Genomic DNA, 20,343 nt, shown 5'->3' with positions numbered 1-20,343 from the left:
CAGGAAAGCCTCTGTGCTTAAATAGTCCAGGATTCCCCGCCTAGGGCATGGTGTCACCCACAATGGACAGGCCTTCTCACACCCATTAGTATTTCAGGAATGTCACCTGAAAGACACTCTTTGCTTATGCTCAAGCACACTTTCTGTGATCAGGAGGCTTTCAAAGAATCTTTTAAAGATTCTTTTTAATGAAATAAAAGTCAAGAACACTTTAGTAACCCTTTATATCTACTATTGTTTCAGTCTTTTGAAAGAAGTTTTTTTTTGTTTTGTTTTGTTTTAGTATTTTTGTGCTTGTTTTTGTGTTTGGTAGGGAAGAAAAACAATCTGCTCTTTTGACTAGGAAAAGATAATTTTCTGAGGAGTGTTTTAGTTCCACTTCTTGTCTGTGTGCAGAAGACATTATGACAAAAGCACATTAAAAGAGAAAGAGTATTTGGTTCACCGGTCTGCCATTGCAAGGTAAAGCAGCAGGAAGTGGAAGCAGCTGCTGCTCATGCTGTATCCACAGCCAGGAAGTAGAGCATTGAAAACTGCATGCTAGCTTTCAGCTTGTTCTCTTCCTAAGTGACAGTCCACGGTTCCGTGCCTAAGTAATGATCCCACCCACAATGGACAGTCCTTGTCACACCAATGAATATAATCAGGACAATCTCCACAGACATTCCTACAGGGCAACTTAATTTGACAATATCTCACTGAGGGTTTTCTGAGGTGAATCTAAATTGTGTTAACAATTAAAAGTAACTTTCACAAATGTTTTGTTTTAGTTTCATGTATTGTTTTTTAAACATTTTGGAAAGTAGGAAGAAGAAAAGTATAAATTAACTCTAAAATCCATTTCATCTCTATATATTCCTCATTGAATTTAAATATATTTACTGGTTCAATGTATTATTTAATCTGCTCTGTATGCTACTTTTGAACATATTAATAATACACTTTTCTTTGAAAATATACTCCTCTTAAAGATAACAGACTCAATTTCCTGAATATTTATAGTAATTTAATTTCTTGCTTTACTGTATATATTTCATCAAAGTAGTACTTATCCTTTGGAAATGCTGTTCTGTATAACTTAAAATATTATTCCTAACTATCTTAAAAATACAAATAACCCTCACTCCATAAATAAAAGAAGCAAGCAGCAGTAAAGCAAAACATCTTGCCTACAATACCAGCTAACTTAGAGTAGATTGGGACTGTAGAACTCAGACTATTAATTCTTCATGCTATGCTACCTATCCATGGAATGTGGTGCTAATAATTTAAAAATAGTCATGCATTAGAAAGTCAATACAGTACTTCATGATGACTCCCCTGTCTCTGTATATGTGTGTGTGTGTGTGTGTGTGTGTGTGTGTGTGTGTGTGTGTGTGTGTACATGTGTGTACAGGTTCACAAGGGAACGTACATGTCATTGTTCAGGTGCTTTCAAGTTTCATTTGCTTGGGTGGTTGGTAGGTTTTTGAGAAAGGGAATCTCCTTGGCCTGGGACTCACCAACTAGCTTAGTTGGGCTACCCAGGTAGCCTCAGGGACCTCCTGCCTTTGTATCCTCTGTGCTGGATAACAAGTATGCAGCACTGTGCCCTTGACTTTCTTTACAAGGGATATAGGAATTAAATGCAGGCCCTTAGGCTTACAAAGCAAGCATTTTATGAAATAAAGATCTTCCTAAACCTATACCAAATCTTTTTTTGTTTATTTATTTAACTTTTGAGATTACAATAAAAATTATTAATTTCTCTCTTTTCTTTGCTCTAAGCCTTCTCATGTATCCCTCATTGCTGTCTTTTAAATTCATAGCCTCTTTTTAAAAATTATTGCTACATGCATATATATGTACACATATATATTCCTAAGTATAACCTGCTCAATTGCAATAATGTTACTCGTATGTGTGCTCTTCTTGGTGAATATTATTTCTTCCATTCTCAGGAATTTTTAATTGCCTTTACATCTTTGCATAAGGTTTAGGCCTTGTGGCCTTCTCTTTGTCCATTTTGGCATGTCTATTCCCTGATCATCTGGCTCTTTACAATATATCTTTCACCTCTTCTGCAATGTTCCCTGAGCACTAGGGAACGTTTTGTAGATGTATCTTACCATTGGGTCTGGTATCCACAAATCTGCATTTTCACTGGAGACAGTTTTCTTTAATTGCTCCCATCTGTTGCAAGACGTTTCCTTGATGAGGAGTGAGGACTACACTTGTCTGTCCATACAAGGGCAAACGTTTACAATGTAGTTAAGGATTGTGCTGATTTAATATGATGGTGGTATTAGGTTGTCTTCCAAGGTCCATGACTACACTTCCTCTGTATAGTTGGCTAGTTTCTCACAAGACATGGTTTCCCTCTTGCTAATCAGGTTTTAGGGCCTATTAGAGAGCTATTGGTTATCACCAAAATTTGGCCATCACTACCCACCTTTAGGATTTTTGTGACATTCTGGCCCTTATGACTCATAGGTGTTCTGCTGGGCAGGACCGTTGGTTACCTAATATCTTTGGAAGGTTGTACTGCCCCTTCTGATACCATGAAAGCTAATATTCAAGAAGAAGCCATTCAGATCAGCTTCAGATCAGGGTACTGAGGGCCTAGTGTCTGAAATATATTGTGTCTTGAGCAATAGGGATGGACTTTCCAACCAAGTCCAATAGCAATAGGCTATATGTTTTGAGAGACTATTGGGCACCCCTGATCAACAACTCTAAAGACTGTTTCTTATGCCCAGTATTGGGGTATTTTTTATGTGGCTATTGGATCTTGGATGGAGCATTGTCAGCCCAGGTAGGAAAGAATATTCATATATATATATGTATATATATATATATATGCATGTAATATGCTTTTTATAAATAATTAATAAAATGATTCCTTACGATTTTCAGACATAATTGGTATCCTCCATCCTCCTGTTTTTATCTCCTTCCCCCTTCCATAAATCGCCTCCTTTTCCCATTTTCCTGATTATCTAATCACTCGTACCCTGCAGTTCCTTTCTCTAGTCTTTAATTCCTATAACTTTTATCTCGCTTTGAATATTTTTGGGAACATGATATTTTATTTATGAAAATTTATAAATTGTTTTGGCCACTTGGAGAAATTGTATTGCTTGTAAATATTTCTTTTCATTTACAGTAAAGACTTCCATCTTAGTCACTGAATCTGGAACATTCAAAGCAGCTTTCATTTGGATATAGGGGACCATTGTAAAACACTGAAACTTCTCATACATAGGTTTTTTTATCGTTATACATTAATATTGAGAGTATCAGTAAATAGGGCATTTTTATTTACTCATCTAAAATGTTAGTAATAATGTATCAGAAGTTATAAAAGTTTTTGTGTGATAGACATTTTCTAAAAAACATGATATGGTAAATGAGAGCCATCATTCACATACTTTTAACTCTAAATGTCTGAATTAACTGAAGGGAGCTTTTATATTTTCCTAAGACTTCAAACCTCTGAAGGTGCTCAACAATGATAGAAATTATGAAAATAGTGGAAATATGCAAAGTATGTACATAATGTGTGGAGACCACTCAGAATGTTTGATATTTCATCCCCTTAAGCTTTTATCATTAACCTCTCAAATCTTTGAGCTCTTTGGTCATTACCAAAATACCCAATCAGGTATTTTATTTATTAATATGATATTTTAATGAGCATCATGTCTCTTTATAGTATATTAAATGTTTACCAAAAAGCAAAATTTATAAATGAAAACTAATGTTATGTTAGGCTTGCATTTTACACTTGAATATCAGTCATCCTCTTCATCAGATGTAGCCAACAGATCAGTGACTTTTTTCTATTCTGTACTGTGAAGAATTTGCCATATTGCCTTCTCTTTGTTCTTCAAAACCTTTTCTTTTGATTGCAAGTTACTAGTATCTCCTAAATCTCTCACACCTTCCCTTTAAATGGACATGAATAATTTTTACTGAAGGAAATGTTTTAAAACTTATTTGTGGGGGTGATAGAAGAAATATGCTCAGTATACAATAGGCGCTGAAAACGCCCTCATCATGTGTCACCATGCATAATGATCAATACACAGAAGCCTTTAAAATTGTATAAAAAAAACAATTTATCATGTAAGTTTACCTAATGAAGTTTTAAACACTGACGTCTAGCTCTTGTGCTAGAGAACTGTAGAATTGCATGCATATTGGTACGCATGATTTAGCTAGCCTTCCTTCATCCAGATTCTGTTTCACTTCCCAAACTCCAGCAATCACTACCCTATCTTTTCTTCTAAGAGAGTAACATGTTTAGTGTCCACATATGAGTGATAATGTTGTATGAGTCATTTTATGACTGTTTATTTCACCAGATATATCTTCCACCAATTTCATCGAAATTTGAATTTTATAGTTTTTATGAATGAATAATACTCTCATTCATTGTAATGCTATCATGGGCTTTATTTGTTCACTCATCTATCCACAAACATGGTGATTGTGTCTCTTGCCTACCTAAGGGAATAGAGCTTCATAAACACAAGATTAGATATGTCTTACAGATGTGTCTTCCATGTGTTGGTTTCATTTCCTTTGCACATAGATTTAGAAGTGGATTACTTGAGTCATGTGATGGCACTACATTTTTGTATTATTCTCCCTATGACTGTGCTAATCCACATTCCTACTAACACTGTCTGAGAGCAGCCCTTTAATATTCTTTTAACTTTTCAACAGTAGTTTTATCTTGGATAAAATGCTATCTTAATGTAATTTTGATGTCTACATCCCGAATTACTAGTGATATTGAGAATATATTTTTCACTTAGATGTTCACTAATTGTACACTTTCTCTTGAGAAACCATTATTTGTATCATACAAACCTTTTTCTTTGCTTTCTTTTAATTTTAATTTATTTGATTTACTTATCATATTTTTGGTCCAAATTTTTCATTTTTTCTAAGTTCCTTTTTAGAATTTCTCTTTTATATCTGGATTATTTTATTTTCTCCCACTAATTAATTAATTTATTTACAATACACCTCAATCCCATTTTCCTCTCACTTCCTAGTTTCTCCTTCTCATCTCCCTTTCTTCCAGCACCTTCTTTTCTCTTCAGAGAAGGAGAGGCCTCCTTGTATATCATCCCCCCTAGGCATATCAAGATACAGTAGGACTAGGCTTATCTTCTCCTATTGAGGCTAGACATAGCAGCCCAGGTAGGAGAAAGGGACACAAAGGCAGGTAACAGAGTCAGAGACAGCTCTTGCTCCAATTGTTAGCGGACCCACATGAAGACCACAATGCTTCACAGCTTCTACATATATGTATTGGGCCTGGCTCTAGGCCATGCATGCTCTTTGGTTGGTGGTTCAGTATCTGTGAGCCCCTATGGGCCCAGGTTAGTTAATCTTAAGTTTTTTTCATGATGTTCTTGATTTCTCTGGCTTCTTCAATCCATTTCTTCCTCTTCCACAAGATTTTCCAAGCTCTGTCTAATGATTGGGTATGGGTCTCTGCACAGTTGCTGGATGAAGCCTTTCAGAGCACAGTTATGCTAGTCTCCCATCTTCAAGTATAGTGTACTTTGGTTACTAGTGTCAGGGTTTGGGTCTCAAGTTGGGCCAGTCATTGGTTGGTCATTCCCTTAATTTTGGCTGGATTTTTAACCCTATGCATCTTGTAGGCAGGACAAATTTTGGATCAACGGCTTTATGGGTGAATAGATATCCCTATGCCTCCATTGGGAGTCTTGTCTGGTTATTTCAGGTTCCATATCCCCTGTTACTAGGAGTCTTATCTAGGGTCACCCATAAGGAGTCCTGGGAGTTTCCCTTGTCCTAGGTTTCTGACTCTTCCCTGAGCTGCTCGCCCACACAGCAATTTCAGATTTCTCTCCCTCAGTGCTCCCCACACTTGATCCCTCCTGTTTCACTTCTCACCATCTCTCCCACCCAGTTCCCTCTCTTCATCTGCCTCAGAGGTCTATTTGGTTTCTCTTTCTGAATGAGATTCAAACATCCTCTCTTGGACCCACCTTATAACTTACCTTCTTTCAGTCTGTAGATAATAGCATTGCTATCCTGTGCTTTATGGCTACTATCTACTTATAAGAGAGTATATACCATGCATGTCGTTCTGGTCTGAGTCACCTTGCTCAGGATGGTATTTTCTAGTTCTATCCATTTGCCTGAAAATTTCATTCGGGGCATACATACTAAGAATTGAGATGTCATCTTTTTTTTTTAATTAATTTTGGTTGAAAGTCTATTTTGTTACATATTAGGATGTCTAGTCCAGCTTGCTTTTGGGTTCACTTGCTTCAAACCCCTTTTTTCAACACTTTACACTGAGGTCACGTCTATCTTTGTCACTGAGCTGTGTTTCTTGTATGCACTACGTTTATTCATTTGGGAGCTTTTTATCTTTTTCTGCCTCTGACTGTTCTCATTCACTTTCCTACCAACAGTGTATGAAGTGTTTTTCTCTTCATCCTCACCAGCCCTTTAATATTTTTAAGCTTTTTAACAGATTTATCTTTGATAAAATTCTACCTAAATGTGATTTTTATGTGTGTATCCCTAATGAGTAGTGAAACTGAGAATTTATTTTTTTCATGTAGATATTTGCTAATTATATGCTTTCTTTGGAGAAACTATTATTAATAACACACAAAACTTTTCCTTTGTTTTATTTCTATTTCAATTTACTCTATTCACTTTTCTTTTGTTTTTCTGTTTTGTTTTGTTTTTTTTGATACAGGGTTTTTCTGTGTAGCCTTGCTTGCCCTGCACTTGCTTTGTAGACTAGGCTGGCCTTCACCTCACAGCGAACCACCTGTCTCTGCTTCCTGAGTGCTGGGATTAGAGGCGTGCACCACCACACCTGGCTTTTCTTATTTTCCTTCTTTTATTTAAAGCACAGAATACTTCCATTATATAACAAATTGTTTTTTGTTTCAGATCAGAGGAAGACCATGATACTTATGAATCTTTAGAATAGCTAAACACTTCTTCCAAATAAAGACTAAACGACTACAAAAAAATGTTGGGGAGATTTTATCAACTACTTTGAGTCCTGTAGCTAAACAGTTATCATTTTATCTGGTGGTACCTTCTTGCCTTCTTCTTTTGCGTTTTTCAGTTCTCTATGTTGGTAGTGTGCTTCTGGTAGGTGCATTGTCTTCCTCAATATGTGTAGCAATTTCACATGCATATGTATCTTAGGGTGGTGTTTTGTAAGGCTGTGTTGCCTTGGGTCTAGTTGGGCATAGTGGTGTCATTTCTATATAGTTCCAGTGTTACTCATGGCTTAATGCAGGCTACATGTGAGGTACAGGGTAGCAGTGCAATGGGGAGGGCTACACAAAATGGTGGGTAGGTTTTGTCTCATACTGAGGCCGAGCAGCAGCAGGAAATTTTCCTCATTATGAGAAGACCTCTCTAGGTTGGACTGGGAGGCTGCTTGGTTCATTGTACTCTCTTCTTTACAAGGCTGTTCTGAATTCTCAACTCTACACCTTCGATTTCATCTGCACTGTCCCTCAGAAATGTTCCTCAGTGCTCTCTGAACAGCAGCTGTTTAGTTTTGTTTTTAAAGATTTGATTTTAGGGGTGTGTGTGTGTGTGTGTGTGTGTGTGTGTGTGTGTGTGTGTGTGTTTTGGAGTTGTGTCTGCAATGTTACTTATATTCCTTAAATTTTTCCACATCTCTAATGTGTGACTGCTGCCTTCAAAACCGAAAAAAAAATGGCTATCTGTGATTTTTTGGTCACATTTCATTTAGTGGTTTGTGGGCAGACATGTAGGCATGGCACTGGAGCTGGAGCTGTGAACATACATGTGAGCCACCATCATGAGGCATAAAGACCAAATGGAAATAGTGTGAGCCTTTGAAACTAAATTTAGAGTCCACTTTTGGTGGCACACCTCCTCCAGGGCCACACATCCTAATCATTCTGAAACAGCTCTACCAACTGAGGATCACTTACTGAAACATATAAGCACATCGAGGCTGTTCCTATTGGAATGACCACAAAATCTAGGTCAAGAGCATTTCAGTGTTATGAGGCTTGAAATATCTTTATTTCATTAAATTGAAATATTTAGCAGATTTTTAAAGTCATATTAAAAATGTGGTTAGAACGAGGGTATGTTTTAAAATTTGATATTGTCTGATGGACCTAGCATGTCGCATGCTGAGAGGATGCCAAGTGGACCACACATCTGGAACAGAGCTGTGGCTGGCATTGTGAGACAACGATTGCAGAGATAATGAAAGCCAAATGCAGACAGTTCTGTGGGTCATTTAAAGAGACTTTTCTCCATTGCTAAAATGCCACAATCCATTATACCAATTTTCTACCTTCCACTTTACCGTGTTTTTAAAATTTTTTTTAAAGTTTTTTCACATATAGCTTTATATTATTACACATATATACAATAAACTACCTATAGCGAGAAGAACCATGACAAAATCAGGAATTATATAAATGTTACATTCTTAGTGTTTTGGCTATTTATTTGTATTTGACAGCGTTGAAGAAACCATCTTTCCTTTCTTGGTGTGTCTAAAATTTTGAATGTAAATCGGTCTCCATAACATCTTGTCATTATCAACTTAAAACATCTATCTAGACCCCAAAACATCTTAATCCCTAAACAAGTAAGCTTTATTGTAAAACTAAGCTACCTGGTCTTCAACTTCTTCAGAGATGTGAGAAGGAATAAACTTGATCACCTGAGTGGTTTTTTTCCTGATAATGCTATTACTATCTCTAGCATACAGGTCTCCAGTGACTTCATTGCTGCCAAAGCAATGGTCTCTCTCTCTCTCCTCTCTCTCCTCTCTCCTCTCTCTCTCTCTCTCTCTCTCTCTCTCTCTCTCTTCTCTCTCTCCCTCTCTTGAGTGACATTTGAAAATATATATGTATATACATATATATGTGCACTTACCACTGCAAGTTCAAATTAAATTCTGGTGGAGATTACCAATTTCCTTTGTATCATTGTTTGAATATTATCATCACCAATGTATGCGTTAATTGTTGCTATCATTTTTCAATCTGTATAACTATGTAATTAAACACTATATTTCCACGACTAGGCACAGTGGTGCATGTCTGTAGTTCCAGGACTTGGGAGGGTAAAGTAGGAAGTTCAAGAGATCAGTGCTAGCCTGAACTATTTCACAAATTTTAATTCAGCTTGTATTTACAGGGAAATGCTGTATTTAAAAAAAACCTAGGAATAGATATAGATATAAATTTATTCCCTTCTTAAATATATTTTATTAATTTATTCATTTTATATCTCAATTGTTATCCCATCCCTTGTATCCTCCCATTCCTCCCTCCCTCCCATTTTCCCCTTATTCCCCTCCCCTATGACTGTGACTGAGGGGGACCTCTTCCCCCTGTATATGTTCATAGGGTAAATTTATTCCCAAATACCAGTTTGTGTGATATTAAATCTCAGGAAGAATATATAATACAAATGTGATATTAGAAAAATTGTCTTCCAGGTGGTTTAGAATCTTTGAAATATCTTCAGCAACTAACTGTGGACCATAATCAGTTAATTAGCACTAAAGGTCTTTGTGAAGCACCCACCATCATATACCTGGATTGCTCACATAATCATCTTACTGATGTTGATGGCATCGGGAATTGTGGATTGCTCCAGATAATAAAGTTGCAGGGAAATTATCTAAGAGAGGTAAAGTATTTAAAGTAATTGATGTCTATAAATAATGCAGTATCTTTCCTTTAATAAAAATATCTACCATACATTTTGAGGCAATTTGAATAATATGCTTTGTGTTTTTTAATTAACCTCCTGTATGTTATTTTCAAGTTACCTTTGTCCTTTTTTAGCTTTTTTATTTTATTTTTTATTAATTTATTCATAATACATCTCAATGGTTATCCTATCCCTCCCTTTTTAGCTTTGGTAGCTTATATTAATTACACACAATCATGAGTTTCATTATGATGTTGGCATACATTGCATAAAATATTTTTGGCTGTATTTTCAAAACACATTCCTCTCTCTTGTCTACTTTCAACACCAGTTATTTCCCTTTTGAATTAGGTCTCTCTTATATCATTTCTTTGATGTATGTGGGTGAGAGACGGGGGAAAGAGAGAGGGACAGAAAGAGACTGCATGAGTTTCATCTGGGTTGTCAACAGGAATATGGGTATAGAATTGTTTTTTACAGGAGCATGTACATCCCACTCTTAACTACATAGAAATCTTCAGAGAAGGGTAGGTCTCCATGTGACACCTCCCATTCCATGACTAGGTGTTGAGCAGCCTAGTCCTGAGGAGACCTTGTGCAGGTAATCAGAGCTACTATGTGTTGAAGAATGTAATAGCCATGACATGCCCTGAAGATGGTGTTCCACCTCATTCAACTAGGTCCCAACATCCTTCTGCTCCTTGTCAGGTATTCTGCGAGCCTTTGGAGGAATACTTTCACTGTCCCATTTATGGATGGGCATCCATCACTAATTTATTCTCTCTACTTTAATTAGTTATGAGTCTCCACAGTCACTTAAGAGAGCCACAATTCTCTGAAACTGACAGCAGTCATTTTTTATATGATACTAAACTTAGTTATTGAGAAGGCATTTTTGAGAAGTCCATTATGTTTAGTTAACAAAATAACAGCAGTACCTTCCCCATTAGAACTTATGAACTCCCCATCTATGAGAATTTATTCCAGATTTATACAACGGGCATCAAATTCAATCAGAAAGCAGTGGTTCACTCCGATAACAGATTTGCCACTATTGAACTGGGTTCATCCCACTGGTCTTGTGAGTATTGCTGAGCAAAAGGTGGTACACAACTGAGTACATGAGTGTTGATGACATTTAAATCCTGGAAGCTTGTATAGTATTTTGCAACACCCTGATGGCTAGATAGCAAAGAAACTTCCAGCCCAATTCCATTTTATTTCTCTATGTCATGCAACCAAGGCAAGTGACATTTTTTTCATTAAATAATATCTTTAAATAATTACATCCCAATTATTATCCCCCCACTTGTATCTTCCCTGGCCTCTTGGAGCAGCTTCATATACCTACAGAGTATTGTAAATAAAAGCTCATTTTTTGGTTTTGATTTGATTTTCCACACATAGTTACCCCATGTTTTTTCCTCTCATACTTGTATTCTTACATTCTTCTATCTTTGCTTAAATATTTTCCCCACCCATAGGCTCCTTTTTATTGTTTTATTTTTTACTCATTTAGGAAAACTCCCAAATGCTTATAGTGTGTTATAATATAAGCTAACAAAAATTTCAGAATACTAAAATATAGAGTATCGTAATATTTCTGTTTTACTTATGCCATAAATTGGACCACAATTATCTTTTATTAAAATTAAATTAAATTTTGTCATGAAAATTCTTTTATAGAGACTATCAAAAATAATAAAGTTAATTTGGATGCATTTTATTCACATGGAAAGACTCATGCTAATATACTTTGAATTGTGTTTATTGTTTACCAGAATGTGTATATATTATAGGCTTTAGTAGAATCTATATTGTTCAGTTTGGTTACAAAACATTTTGCCTGCTATCAAGTAACCAAATATATTTAATTGTAGCCTCCATCCTTAAGAAATCATGTTCTGCTTAGAGAATTGCACTTGGATGACAACAGCATCTCAAACATGGAAGTACTCTCTTCTTGTTGGCTGCCTTTACTACAAGCCCTAAGTATCTCTCAAAACAGGTGAAAATATATTTTATTTTGCCAGTGAATTGAAACAAGTTATTTAAAAATTGCTGTGTGATATACATAAACAACTAGAGAAATGTGATCCCTACAATTAAAGCAGGATTCATCAAAATAAATCAGTATACAAGATACAAAGATAACCAAAGAATGTAAAAACCAAAGAGGCTGATTTCCCTTAGGCTTTTGTAGAATTTTATCAGTTTATTCTCATTTTGTTTACCCCTATAATGTACTTGTAGCTCAATCTCACGGTAGGTTTGCTTATGTTTATAGAGAATAAGTCTTTGGAAAATACAGAATGTAGGAAATTTAATGCACTCTCAAATGGAATTTATTGAGTCAGGAAACGATGGGTTTTAGTCTTCTCTCAATTTGCTTGTCCTTTGTAGTTGTTAGATGGATCCCATAAGGATATAAAATAACACTTAAAAAGTCTCAGCACTGGAGTACGATGAGTGCCTGCATCAAGAGATACACAAGAGATGACCCAACATCTGGAATTTTTGACATAATTATTGTGTAAAGTCAAAATATCACTATAATGTGTGTCCTTTTTTCTCTCTGTGCCTAATATTTCACTGAAACCTGTTCACACTAATATGATTAATTTGCTCACCACAGGCATGTGGAGTAAGGTGTGGGCTAACTATAACAAGAAATTACTTTTTTGAGTTACATGATGCTTACAAGATGAATGTTTGGGCCCTTATAAATCATATAAAACTGTCTCTCAATCTCTTCCAAGTAGTATTTATATTTTATCATATTTGTACATTAAGAGTTAAAACTGAATATATTTTAAAATCCATTTAGATTGTTTTAATTGGATCTAATTATAAAACTTGATTTACATTTAATTGGACATTGCTTGGATTTGAAGTAAGCACCTTCAAGTGTACCTCCATAAGGACTCTCTACCTACATGAATATATCAGATATTTTTTTAAATGTGGTCTTGAATTAAGTGATCAGTTTTCTCTTAGACATATGTAGTAAACCATGCGAGAATGTGCACAGCACACATATTTGACAAAAGTAGTTCTGAAACTACTAGAAAGCATTTGAATTAGTATTATAAAAGACTGTCTTTAGTTTCTTGACTACTTTAAGCATACAATTAAATAGTCTTTTCTGTCGAAGTTAAAATTAGCTCAGGTGATAAGCTATGGCTTTGCCATTCTCTGATGGTAGTCACATATCAATCTGTTGCAAAGGGAATTATTCAATTAGACTCGTTCGGTTTTTTGAATTGATAATCATCATTGGAATAATTATTCCAAATGGTTGTTATTTGAAATTTTGTTTACGTACGTGTACATGTAACTTTGGATCCTGAGGTGAAGCGTTTTATTTTGAGAGCGATACCAATGAGTGACATAAGTTGTAACCCTTAAAAACCTCTTAAAGATGGGTATTTTTGCTTTTATAGCTTCTCTGTACAAAATCTTATTCAGAGTAAAATTGATGAGCATCAGGGTTTCATTTGTGGCTCCTATATTTTATAAAAACTACCATGCATATATATATGGCATGAAAATAGAGACAAACTTTCCTATGGGTAAGGCAGGGCCAAGTGGAAATGTGGATATGGAGGTAGGTGAAGAATACTGTCAATGTACATTGTATATTGTTATAAAATTGTGAAAGTATTATTTACAATGTATGAAAAGCAATTGTATATAATAATTATTATACATACCACAATGGATTTTAATAATACTGTCACAGATTTAAATATATTTTATAGTATCGAATCCTTTTTACATGTCAGCAGTGCTATTAGTGAAACAAGAGATTTGAAAGCATGCAAGGAAATGAAATTATTTCCTAATGGCATAATACAGAAATAATCTCAAGGCTTATGTTTTTTCCATCCATATTCATTTGTTTAGCTATGATCAGTGTCTGAGTGTTCTGCCTGTGCACTTTCTGCAGAGCTACAAACTTAGGCCAGTTCAGGTTTGTGGTCTGAGCCTGTGACATCACAGTCAGTGGACACTGAGCACCTCTTTTCATTGTCTAGTCCTTAACTCCTCCCCAAGTGGCAAAGGGCTGCTGTCGCCTATCTTCCAAGTACAAAATTGTAGGCATCATCCATATAGGGAATATATGTGCGTCCATTTAAGAAATCGACAAGTTTACACTGTAGATACTAAAATGTATGTGTACAGACATCATTGGGATGAATAATTAAGATATGTTTAAATTATATTTATTTTCTTTAATTTTTGGTAACTCTTTTCACCACAAGGAATAGATTATACATCCACGTACTTCCTTTTCTAGCAAATGAAATACACATAAAGAAGAGTATTTAGTGAATATTGTTTGGAATACTTGTTTCATCCTGTCTTCTGTTTCGAATTTTCATTAAGACCTGTGACTGGTTTAAGTTTGACTAAGTGGAGCTCTAGCTAGAAGACTCTCTGGCTATGTAAACTGTTCTCCTTCCACTAAGACCCTAAGTGGGAGCAGAGTGGAAACTTACCCATTGGGTGCTCAATGTACAAATCTTTTGCTTTTTGTCGTCTTTGAAATTTATATCGTTTAATGCCCAGGGCTAATGTGACAAGGTCAAGCCGTATTAGGTTTTCACTAATGTCCCTTTGTCTTTCTGGTTTGAATTTTCTTGGAAAAAAATATTCATGAAATGTCAGTAAAGTGAAAAACTATAGATGTTTTAAAAAAGAAATCTATGATCAGATTTCTATCATCACAATGAATAAAGAATCATGAAGATCCAGTTTTCTTGATTTAGATTTCAAAAAGGACAATTTAAAAATTATGATTTTAAAAGAATGGCTATATGAACAGATAAAAAGTAATATTACAGACATTTAACCATATCAGATATGTTTTTATGTAAATTGATGTTATAGAGAAAATCATTGTTTTTAAATTGTAAAACTGCATTGATTATTTTCATTTCATATTTTGAAATATATGTCACCATATAGCATCGAGAAGTATACATAATATACCATAGAAAGATAGTAACTGTATTATGAAGGATGAAGTAATTTACTACCTACTGAGTTTTAGTAAAAAGACATGGATTAAATATTAAGATGTAGTAAAGTTACAAAAAATAATTTTGTTATGTACTTTTATACTATCACATGAAGAATTAAAAATTCATACTATAAAACTATTAAGAACATGATAAGGTGGGAAACATTATAAGATTAAGACTTAAGTCCAGTAATTTTCTATCCAAAATGTTTTAATTTTGTCCCGCCTCCCTTCTCCTTTCCATGCTTTGTCCCCTTTCGTGCCTTTCATTTGTTTATTCTCTCGTCTTCCCTTTCTTCCTGTCACATCCATGTGACATTTAAGTCCGTTTTACTCTCATGTTGTACAAAGCAGGGTTTGTAGGGCTAATGTTTTTCCTACTTTCTCTTCGTACTTTTTATTCTGCACTGCATCACCACGCGACTCTGTTAAAGGAGGAGTGCCTAGGATTAGGGTGAATGGCTGTATTGTGTTTAGCAGTGACAGCGCAGAAAGGCACTTTCCTCTAGACTCGTTATTTTGTCTACATTTCATCAGTAGTATCTTCTTTCTCTCTACTAATGCAGACCAGGGTAGGACAAGGGAGGAGTCAAGGTGCATACAAGGGTTAGTCTGTGCCAGCCCCCATGAGCCTCCTAGCCACAGTGCTGCTGCTGTGTGGCCTCTGACCTTAGAATAATAGTTATGATAGAGAGACAGACAGACAGACACACACACACGCGCACACACACACACACACACACACACACACACACACACACACACAGAGAGAGGGGGGGGGAGAGAGAGTGAAACAGACAGCTGATGATTATGATGAGCAGTTACAGAATTCCAATATTAATAGGAAGAATTAACTACAAAGACATTGACAGTTTTCATAATAACGAGTTTAGGCAGATAAGTATTTGTATTAAAGATTCAGGTAAACTGGCATGATTTTAATTTGTAAATAACTATTATAGTGCATTTTTATGCTGCCAAGTTTTGATCGATTTGTCTCCATTAGAAATGTCAATCAAGATGAGATTCACTTGCCTTTCACAGCTTTTATTTGAAATGATATATGTTATATATTAAATATAATTTATATTTCTTACTTTAAAAAGTTCTTAAATGAAAAATCTTTGGGGATATCAATAGTTTCATTATTGCAATTAAAAAAACAGATTATGAGGATATAAAATTTAATTTATTTTTGATAAAATTAAATTCCTTCTATAAATATAAATTTTTACCATATTATCTTCCTGGAAGTACTGGTTATAAGTTAAGCATATTTCTTATTCTGAATTAAACACAGTACTACTCTAGATATTTGTATTAATAATAATTCTATCTAGCAAACATATTTTTCACTGAACAATTATTCTATTAAACATGGTTTTAAGGATTTGTATGTGTAAACACACACATATACACACACACATATAGATATATATACACACACATACACAAACACACGTATATGTACAATCTGTTGAGTTTGCTTTTGTTATTTGTGTGTATCATGTGGTTTCAAGGATGACAGTCTTCATGGACAACTAATAAGGCAGTTAAACCCTGGGTGGGGTTAATTCTCCTCCTTTTGGTAGATCTTGGTTGCCTCTAGATTTTTGGATAGAGGAGGAACGCTGAAAAATGTCCCCCTTTCGTGTTAACATGTCCACTGATATTGCCAGTATTTCTATTTTGTTTGTGCAACTACTTCTAGGAGAAACTGTTCAACAGCCAATCCTGACTCTTACAATCTCTCTGCACCCTTCTTAAGATGTTCCTGGAGCCGTAGTTTCCATAGCTGTAGTGTAGTTTTACACTTTGGAGCTGGAATTCTTATGATTTATTTATTTCTGTAGTACACACACACACTAACACACACACACACTGCATGTTCACCTGTGTGTTTATGTATGTGTTTTTATGTATGTGTGTAACAAAATAATAATTTAAAAAAATAGGCTGTCAACTTGGCAGGGAGATAGGAAACTTTTGACCTAGTGTAGCTGGGAGGGCCTGGAGTGATGTAAGTTTATTTAAATTAAAAACATTTAAAAATTATAGTAATCCTCAATTGTACCTTAAAGATTTGGGCCATGTGCTTAAACTAGTAGAGAAAAAACAAATAATGTATTTTCTGTATAACTAGCTTTATAAAAAGATAAAACAAAATAATAATAATTTTAAATTGAATAGCCAATACACATCAAAGCATGTGGTATTTGTGACTGAAATTCACAATTCCACGGTAATTTCTTTTTTAAATGGATCAAAATCTTCCATTATTGTAATGTTCCATGTTAAATGCTTTTTTAAAATGAGCATCGATTTTCCATAATAGGATTACTTACATTCTTAGGCTTATTACATTTTTAATAAATGCAGTTACTCAATGTTTTAATTGCACTGCATTGTATTGTACAATTATAGATAATTGTATACAGTTTCTTCTAATTATATAATTGTATTAGGTAAATGAGTTGTACTTCAAATGAATTATGTTAAGAATATGCTTGTTAATTTCTTTCAATGAATTTTTATATTTTGTTTTCAGTTTAACAACAATTGTACCACTTTTTCATTTTGTGTCTTTGGAAAAACTAGATGTCAGAAACAATTGTCTTTCTGGTAAGTTTGGATTTCTCCTATTTTTTTTATCCTTTATTAATTTATTCTTGTTACATCTCAATGGTTATCCCATCCCTTGTATCCTCCCATTCTTCCCTCCCTCCCATTTTCCCCTTATTCCCCTCCCCTATGACTGTTCCTGAGGGGGATTACCTCCCCCTGTATATGCTCATAGGGTATCAAGTCTCTTCTTGGTAACCTGCTGTCCTTCCTCTGAATAGGCTTTTGAGTCTCTGTTTCAAATGTAGCAAAGGTTTGTTCTGAATACATGTGCATTTGCATATGTGAAGATGAGTAAAAAGATTATTGCTAACTTCTTTATTCCTGACTGTTCACCCATTAAAAGTTTGTTAAAGAATCATAAATGAATTCCTCTAAAATATTTTTTCATGTACCCTCCGAATCAGTCCCTTCCAAGTAGCAGCTACAATCTGAATTTGCCACCCACCATAAGCTATTTTTGTCCTTATATTAAACAAACAATATTGGTTTTTTTGCCTTCAAAATTCTTAGATTTGCATGGAATCTTACCTTATTGTTTATTCAGTTATATGCCCTTTTGGATTAAAATGTTATCTATTTGCTAAAATTAAACAATTTGTATGTTCATTTTATTGATACTTTAAAGTTTTATGTATCGTAAATGTAAAATTCATACAGATAATCTTTCTTTAACTTTTAAAATTTCATGTATAATGGTGTCAGATCCCTTAGAACTGGAGTTAAGATGTAAACTGCTACTGGATGCTGGGAATTGAACCCGGGTCCTTTGGAAGAGCAGACTGTGCTTTTAACCATTGAGGGATGTCTCCAGCCCCCTTATACAAATATACTTATGCAATTTTTTGCCTATGTATATGTCCAGTATAGATTTATTGGATAAATGCATAAAAGTATAGTTTCTGAATAACAGAGTAGATACAGGATTTTCAGTTTGGCAGCAGTTAAGTTAGTAGTGATTTGTTTCTTTGCTTGTAGGCTCAGCTTTATCATCTTTTGTGTAGGATACTTTAGTTTTCAACGGTGGGTATACCTCTATTGCAGAGCCTGGTAGACAGAAGAATGTACATCTTCCTGTTACTTGATGTTTAGCATCAGATTCTCTAGCCCTTTCCCCTGATGCTGGCAACTTGCACTATGTGGGGTATTTTCCAGCTTCCGTAATACCCAACACTTTGCCAAGGACATGTGATGAATGCTCAAACGACATCTCCAACATTCATGCATCTTCTCTTCAGTTCTTTTTAAAAGAAATTTAGCCACCTTTCCACTGTAATTCAGCAAAACAGACTCTATATTCTACTGTCTTTCTAGATAACTAATATTCTTCTAGACAGATAATTATTGAGATCATAGAAGGATGTATTGTGTGTTTCCTTTGTGTCAGATTCAGACTTAAAAATAGAGATATCGTGTATGTATGTTTTTGTATATGTGCACACATGTGCATGTGTGGGCAGTGTTAATTTTTGCGGGAAATCAAATCCATACACATTGCTCTGTACAGTAGCGTAGATTTATTTACAAGCTTTACTTCTAAAACTATAATAGGTACACAAGATTCTGTCTATTTGTTATTTAGCCTTATATTTGGCGTCATAAATTTTGCTCTAAATATAGTAGAGCATTAAGTACATCATCTCATTTAGTCTTCACACAACAAGATAGTCTAAAACTGGATTGTAGAAATGACTTGCCTGAGTTTATGCAGTTGCTAAATGGTAGCAACATAATTCTATACTAGAACATTTTCCACTCAGTACCTTCTCTGTTCCAGAGTACGGAGTCTTCAATGGGAAAAATGTAAATACTACCTTATTTTAACTGAGAAATGTAGAAAACGATGATTTACTTACGACATTTTATGTTAAAACTACCTATATATTTAACTATATTTTTTTATAAATTTTAACAATTTTTTTATAGATCTGACAAGTATCATGTGTTGGTTCAATGCATGCTACTCTCTCCGTGAACTTGCTCTTACCGGAAACCCAGTACTCCAAGAAATAAACTGGAGGTAAGAAAACTGTTTTTAATCTGTGACTACCATGTTCGTTGGTTTCTTTATCATTTTGTCAGTTATTGATAAAATGATATGATTTGTTTAGCATTTCTTGAGACAAAATATGATACCAATTTTCCTACAAAAATTACTACAGTCACTTGAAAATAGTTTCAATTATCTTTGAGTATTATAAAAATAATTTGTGGCAACTGCCTTTAATCTCAGCACTCTGGGAGGCAGAGGCAGGTGGATCACTGTGAGTTTGAGGCCACCCTGGTCTGCAAGGTAGTTCAGGACATCTAAAGCTACACAGAGAAACCTTGTCTAGAAAAACCAAAAATAAGTTAGTAAGAATAGATAGATAGGTAGATAGATAGATAGATAGATAGATAGATAGATAGATAGATAGATAGATAGATAAAATAAAAATAGTTCTACAATATCATTAGTCTAAAATATTTTCTCACATATCGATGAATTAACAGAAACATGAAAGTATAGTTGTGATGCAAGCAGTTGATGAGAAGTCAATTTATTATGATAACAACTTGGATTTTGCTTTTATAGAGGACACATTTCTGTCCATGCCTCATGAGCCAGTTAAATCATGTAACTTACTAGTTCAATTATTTCCATTTGAAAGTTGAACTGATAAAACAAAACTGGATTGGTATGTTCCCTTACTTGAAAGTTAAGCCTGTCAAATTTCAGTTAGATCAATCGTCCTAGCACACATTTCATAATCTATAAGAAGAGATTCATTTATCTAGAGGGTTTAAAATCAAGAGGTCTATAAAATATGGATTTTTTAATGAAACAGCTAACTCAACTTTGATACAGTTTGTTTCAGTGAACTTTACATAACCCCATGGTACCAACAAAGGGATTAGTTGTAGATTTTCCCCACTGGTTTCTTACTTTCATGTCAAGCCAGTGATAACATGCACAGAACTGGTGTACTGAAAAAAAAATC

General features: G+C 34.7%; 1 protein-coding gene across 12 annotated transcripts in view; it reads left to right on the top strand.

Moving 5' to 3' along the window:
• The window catches only part of LRRIQ1 (leucine rich repeats and IQ motif containing 1), a 172,396-nt gene that overhangs the window by 29,723 nt on the left and 122,330 nt on the right, over positions 1-20,343 (top strand). For all 12 annotated transcript variants that reach the window (XR_014782046.1, XR_014782047.1, XR_014782048.1 and 9 more), the window contains 4 exons: positions 9,497-9,690; positions 11,595-11,722; positions 17,289-17,362; positions 19,289-19,382. Coding sequence is in view for 9 of the 12 variants with exons in the window: in XM_084796363.1 (XP_084652489.1) it covers positions 9,497-9,690; positions 11,595-11,722; positions 17,289-17,362; positions 19,289-19,382 (490 nt within the window). In the remaining 3 variants the exon portion in view is untranslated. The remainder of the gene's footprint in view (positions 1-9,496; positions 9,691-11,594; positions 11,723-17,288; positions 17,363-19,288; positions 19,383-20,343) is intronic.

This window comes from Acomys minous, assembly GCF_964271855.1.
Source record: "Acomys minous genome assembly, chromosome: 9".
Lineage (NCBI taxonomy): Eukaryota > Metazoa > Chordata > Mammalia > Rodentia > Muridae > Acomys > Acomys minous.
The sequence above is the reverse complement of the archived record's forward strand: the minus strand, read 5'-3'. Positions and strand labels throughout refer to the sequence as shown.